At 47.6% G+C, this 6,440-nt stretch overlaps 1 protein-coding gene across 1 annotated transcript in view; it reads right to left on the bottom strand.

Annotated features, from left to right (window-relative positions):
- Positions 1–5,912: 5,912 nt before the first annotated feature.
- ZIC5 (Zic family zinc finger 5) overlaps positions 5,913–6,440 on the bottom strand; it is a 5,577-nt gene continuing 5,049 nt past the window's right edge. Inside the window, exon 3 of the mRNA XM_085306032.1 lies at positions 5,913–5,937. Coding sequence (XP_085162158.1) covers positions 5,913–5,937 — 25 coding nt within the window. The remainder of the gene's footprint in view (positions 5,938–6,440) is intronic.

The raw sequence follows: 6,440 nt of genomic DNA on the forward strand, positions 1-6,440 counted from the left end.
TTTTTTAAGAAAGCGATTAATTTGAAACAAATTAAGTTCGCCCGCGTCTTGTTTGCCAAACAGGCTCTGGGAAATGTGCAAACAGGCTTTCACGCAGCGCGCCCATCGCCGCGCCTGGGCTGCAGCCTCGCAGCCCGCACCGCCCGCCCCTGCCCCTGCCGCTCCGCTCCCCTCCCCGCATATTCCTATAACACGGGCGGACTACTAAATTCACGTTGTCCTTAATGTACGGTACGGGTTTCTCTTYCTTTTCAAAATCAGAAGTGACACATGCACCGCTAGACCAACGTGCGGGGAAAGCCCTTAGTTCAGAGGGGCTATTGACAGCCGCGCTGCAGAGAGACAAAGCTGCGGGCTAGTGGAATCAGATGCAGCCCTTAATTAACACCATCTTAAATAGTCGAACAGGCACTGAAGACAAAGTTGAAGAAAGACTTTAAGGCTGAGTGCCCCTCGACAAGCTCTTTTTTTTTTCCTCGTGTCATTCAATATTTAATGCACTGTGCTTGTAATGCTACTACTGGTGCTCCTTTCTCAGCAAGTACATTATTTTTTCACGGTGCCCATGGCCAGGGAAAACCCTTTAGGCAAAGAAAATCAAAATGTTTGTTGTTTTGGATGACTTATAACTCTTGTTTAACACAAGCACTTTCAAGAAAGTATAACAGGCGCAGCCTCTAAAGCAAACAACGAAATCCTTGTGACAGAGTCCGACACAAAAAGCACATTGTGTTATGGACTATCCCTTTTCTCTCCTGCTAGATGGGTGCCTGTCTGAGGCTGAACACCACGATGCCATTTTACTTTTGAACTATTGTTTTTGAGTTATGCCATGTGGTCAAAAGGAGAAGAAGGGAGGTTGTTTCCAAGCTCATAAGACAAACGAGTTGCCTTTCATTGAACTACCCCAGAGCTCCTTTAAAACGAGGTTTAAATGTCACCTCCATGTTTTTAATGGACACGGGGCTTCAGGGGCGACTCTTCAAAGCGCCTTCGTAATAAACGACACTTATTAAATATGTCTCTGCCTGGGAAAATCACTTGGCAGTGGAGAGGGGGGAAGGAGGGAGCGGAGGAAGGACGGAGCTCGCAGCCCCCCGGCTCCGGCGGGCGCCGCGATGGAGCAGGAGACGGGTCCCGTGTGGGGCGCGGGGCGCGGGGCGGGCGTGTGCGGGGGCGCCCTGCTTCCTCCCCGCCTCGTCCCCGCTCCCCTCTGCTCCGTGCACCCCCCCTCCAAAAAAAAAAAATAATAAGAAGAAGCCGAGTGAAAGGTTGGGGAGTTTTCCTCCTGACTTCTTTTTGTCCTTAGGAGAGTGGCGTCTGCGAGTCTGAGCTGGAAAGTTACTGATTTGCAGGCTGCATGTTAAGGCAGCCCATGTAAGTAATTTCTGCGGGCATCCCGGCAAAGGAGAACAAATCGTTGACAAAGGAGAGCCCTTTCAATTCAGCAGCGTCGTTAGGGAAACCAAAAAGTATTCTTCCTATAATAAGTTCCACTTCAAAGGATTTCTCATTCAACGGTGACTGCTTCGCACTTTTATTAAGTCCGGGCTTTTTCACTTGGCGGAATCATCTGTTTGGTTATTTTTCATCGTGTTTATTTTTCACCATTCACACAGTACTTGTATTAAATAAACAAAGAACAATCGCTCTGCAAATAAAAGTGCTTAGGTGGGAAAAAGGCGGGGGCAGAAGAGGAGGAGAGGAGCTAAAGATGGAGCTTCTTCCCTGGTTATTTGTTTGTTTATCTACTGAAGTTGGAGGGGGAATATTGCAAAGGTCCTAAAAAAAGGCGGGGGGGGGCAGATGGGAGAGGGGCCAAAAAATATGAGCCGTTCTGATGAAGCGAAAATTGACTGCACTAACATGGCATGAAACTAAAGGTCAATGCAACTGTATCTTAATAGAGTGTCTCGAATCGAGGTGGACTATTTTAAATGCAGCTTGCTTTTGCTGTGCTCATTGCCATAGCAATCCTAACGCTCCATGTTGATGTACCATAAAAGCAGTAGTTTGAATTTCAAAGAACCTGCCTTTGAACTTCTCCCTGCCTGATTAGGCACTTGCGTGGTGTGTGTGTGAATGCGGGAGCGTGGCTGTGCGCGCCGGGTGCGCGGGGTGCCGGCCCGAGGGGCGCAAACGTGGGAGCAGGGGGGCGAGCGGGGTGCGCCCGGGAGCGCGGCCCTGATTTGGGAGCCCGAGGTGGATGGAGGATGGAGGGGGGTGTCCCAACACACTCGCTGGTATTTTCTAATCTGCTCGTACCTGGAAATATTTTGCTGGGGGAAATAAGCAGGCCACCCTTCCGAGTGTTTTACAACTCTCTGTCGACAACTCTAGCGGTACAAAGCATGCGTAGACAGAAAGAGAGAGGAAAAAACAAAAAAATCTTGGGCTCCTGCCGCCTTCCCCTCCGTCCAGAGATGCAGAGCAGCAGCCTGTCCCCGGGGGGCACCTCCGTGCCCCCCACGCACTGCTCGGGGCGTGCGTGCGTGTGTGTGCTGGGGGGCACAGCCCCGACGGCTCTCCGCCAAGCTCGCCTCTCTCCCGGCCCTGCTTATCCCACCCCCGCCCCCCAGCATGCCATTTCCCACACTCCCGAAATTTCTTAAAACTTTGATATCGCTGCTCCCCCCTTTAAAGGAGACTAGGCGCCGGCAATAGTGTGTGGTGCGATGTCTCACAGCTCTGAATACAAAGGTAGATGATTTAAACAGTGTTTGTTAGGAACACGTTTTGCCTAGAAAAAGATGAAGTCTTTGATGATGGCCAACTTAGTGTCAATAAGTGGCTTTCTTTGAGACATATTCAGATGGGAACGTCTTGCTTGCCAATTGCCATAGAAATCTTAACACACCATGAAGATTGTCCAAGCGCCAAGCCTTCCGTTCTGGGCTAAATTACTTTGAAGTGGCGCAGGACGTGCACTGGTCAATGTTAACTCTATAGACTGGACAGAGAACACTAGGAGCGGGAGATTGTGCGTTTTAAAGCAGAAAATAAGAAGGGGAAACTTGTTTTATACACTCTATACAAGGTTCTGCTCATTGTCAGATATCTTTTATCTTTTATATTTCCCATGAATGATTCATGTCTCGGTGGCTTTGTGTTGCCCTCCTTTTCACAAGAAACTTCATTAGAGAGCTATAAGTTTTCCCATTGATTGGAGCCCTCATTTATGAGTGTTTTTCTGCTTCGCATGTTGGTTATTGTCATTTTGCTTGAAACAACTCTTTGCAACCTGTTTCACCTTTACCACATTTAACAAAACTGACTTGAAAAACACTCTAACCTTTTGGTGAAACTGTTCTTGACATTTTGACCAGTCGTTTTCGAGCACTGATAAATCACATGAAGAAAAAAAAAATCCTTGGCTCGCTTGATTTTTAAGAATAGGAAATAATGCACGAGGCTGTTGACAGCCAGCTCTGCCTTGGGTTTTTCCAACAGCAGGTTTCATTCGGGAGTTCTCGCTCCGAAGTCTCTGCCAGGGAAACAAGTATTCTCATTCAGCTCCCGAAAACTTTTTTCATTCAAGGGATGGCACGACACTATCTCTAGCCTGACGTGACTCTCTCTTTCTGAAAAATCTTCCGGGATACATTTTTGCCACTGTGTCTTGTACCAAAGACTGGAACTGTTTAACTCCTCGTAAGGGGAAACGACCAAGAAGAGGTTTTYCCAAAATAAACGTTAACATTTCAATTCATTGGATTTGTCAGTGCTGATACTTTGATTAGCTGACTTTGAGAGAGATGAAAATAGTGTGCGTACAAATGCCTGATTTTTTTCTCTTATCTATGTATTCATCTATCTAGCCACCTCTCTATCTATCCACCTCTCTCACTATTTATCTATCTCTATCCATCCTGTGTGTGCCGAAAGGCAGCACTGGAATATCCAGGCGTTTCATCATTAGGAGCCAAATCCTGTGATCCTGCTCGGCTCAGTCACGGTTGACTTCAGTGGGCAAATACTCACGTGAGTAAAAACCTGCAGCCCCGCCGGAGAGGCAGGGACGGGTAAAAACCGCAACGGCCTCGGGATGCGCATAGCTGCCAACTGCAAAATAAATCCGAGTGACGGAGGAGACACGTTTTGGCTTACACATTTTGCTGGAAAAAGCTCAGTTCGCCCAGCTGCCCCCAAATCTTCCAGCTCTTCTTCTTCTTCGGCACTGTGATGCAGTGGCTTTATCTGCCTACCTACCTACTGACCCTCCGCATGTGTGTTTTGATCTAGCTCTGCCTCTCATCTGTCAGTAAGGCACATGCAATACATAGAAATAATATTTTTATTCATTTGCTGGATAAGCATTCTTGCTTTTTTACGGGGTTTACAGAGATGAAAAAAATTAAATCATTTTAATTTTATTTAGGAGGTATCGTGTGTCATAAAACTGATGGGTAAGTGTGTGACCCTAGGTGAGGCAAGTACATAAAAATAGTGATATATCTCCCAGCGCCATATTTTATAAACCCTGCAATGTAGTAATGTATAGTGCAATCTATTGCTGAAAAAATGCATAAATTAAAAAGTTCGTTTATAAATCAGCACGAAAATATCTCTAATAAGATAACATTACATAAATTATTCTTTAAAAGTCCATACCTTACTTTTTTATTTTCTATTTATTCGAATGGGTTTTGAAAAAATGAGTAAAAAGCAAATCAAAGAACTTTTAAAAAATTATTTTCTATTCAAGTTTTCTGTTTGTTTTTAAGTAATGTCTGTTTCTTTAAACCCACCACAACAGTATGAAGACAACATTTAAAGGCTTCCAGAGTGACAGCACCATGCACTGTACTAATAATATAAAATCTCTATGAACTATATATATATATATCCATATATATATAGATATAGATATCTCATCACCAACACACGGCACAGAGGACATGCAGGAAGAATCTGTTTCACATTACATTGTTCATTCAAGTAAGCTGAAAAATATAATGTTTTTTTTTTCTTTTTTGTACAAAYCGCGGCATCGTAAACAACAATCTATCACCAAAATTAATAGCAAAATTCTTTGGTGTGCTCTGTACTCTTCCAGAGGGGGGAAAAAAGTGATGTCAGAAAATAAATTAATTCAACTGTACAAAATAATCGCGTTCGCGTACACGTTATTAGCAATGACAAGACCACATCAACCATTCACAGCACACAAAACAGATTTCCGCGGGGCCTGGGGGAGGGGACGCGGCCCCTGCGCGCCCGCGGGCTCTCCGAGGAGGAATTAGCGCTCTTTAGCGGCTCCGCGCCCCRGCCCGCTCCGCGCCCGCGGCACCTCCGCGCCCAGGCCACGGCTCTGGCACCCCGGGCCCGGCCCGAGCAGCCCCTTCGCCCCCCACTTCCCAGCAGCTCCGGCCTCCTCCCCGCCCCCAGGTGACTCTGCCTGGCCGCTCGGGCACTGCGCGGGGCTGGGGACAAGCAGGAGCGCGCAAAGGGCCTGGCTGCAGAGAAGAAATACAACAGAAATTACGTATCTAAATTTATATATTTTTAAAATCCTCCCCGCGACCGCTCCCAGCCCCGAGCCCCCTCCCCCTCCAGCGTGTGTGCCCCGTCGGACGGCAAACCCCAGGCGACAGCCGCCTGCGTCTGGCTCCTCGCCGCCCGCGGCTTAACCGCTAACTGCACACGGGTCTGGACGGAGCAAGGTGCCAAGTCTTCTTTCTCTAGACGAACTTAAAAATAATAATAGCTGTAATAATACCAATCCCAAGGAAACGGAAAATCTCTGCCAGCTTTCGTGTGTTTTTTAGGGAAAAAAAATAAATGTATCACAGTATCACAGTTGTCAAATAGCAGCGGGTTTCTTTTATTCTCCGGCTATGTTTTAGGAGCCGTAAGCGTACAAAACGTGGAGAAGCGGWAAGAGGAGTGCTGCATCTTTTGTCTTTCCTTTCCTAAATCGTTTTCACATGGTTACAGCTAAGGGAGAAAGAAAYAGGCTGGACAGAAAATACCGGGTATGGGTGGAACTCTGCGACTCAGAAGGGAAAGCAACAACTACAAAGGAGCTGAACTGAAAGAGGAAGGGGGGGCAAAAAAAAAAGAGCATTTATTTCATTTTATTTCATGGGATGCGTAATCTGTGCTTCACTGCTTGGAGATTCAGCAGGTGCTGGTCTGCAGCCGGGAGGCCACTGCGACCCCCGGGGCTGGCCGAGCCCGGAAAGGGGGCGCTGGGATGGGAGCTGAAGCTTTTAAGGGCAGTGCAGGGAACGGGGAAGGCTGCGCCAGCCCTGCACGCCGCACACGCTGCCCCTCGCTCCCTCCCTCTCCTGCAAAGAGAGCTACTGCCCGGGCAGGGCAGGAGCTGCGGCTTGGGGCATCTGCCTTGGCACCTTCCCCCTGGCACAAGCGCGCAGCTCGGGGCACCGAGCTAGTCCGGCGTGGCGCTAGGCATTCTTCTTCTTTTTTTTTTTTTTTTT

The sequence above is a fragment of the Rhea americana genome, unplaced genomic scaffold (assembly GCF_003343005.1).
Source record: "Rhea americana isolate MKP2758 unplaced genomic scaffold, rheAme1 scaffold_23, whole genome shotgun sequence".
In the NCBI taxonomy this organism is placed as follows: Eukaryota; Metazoa; Chordata; class Aves; order Rheiformes; family Rheidae; genus Rhea; species Rhea americana.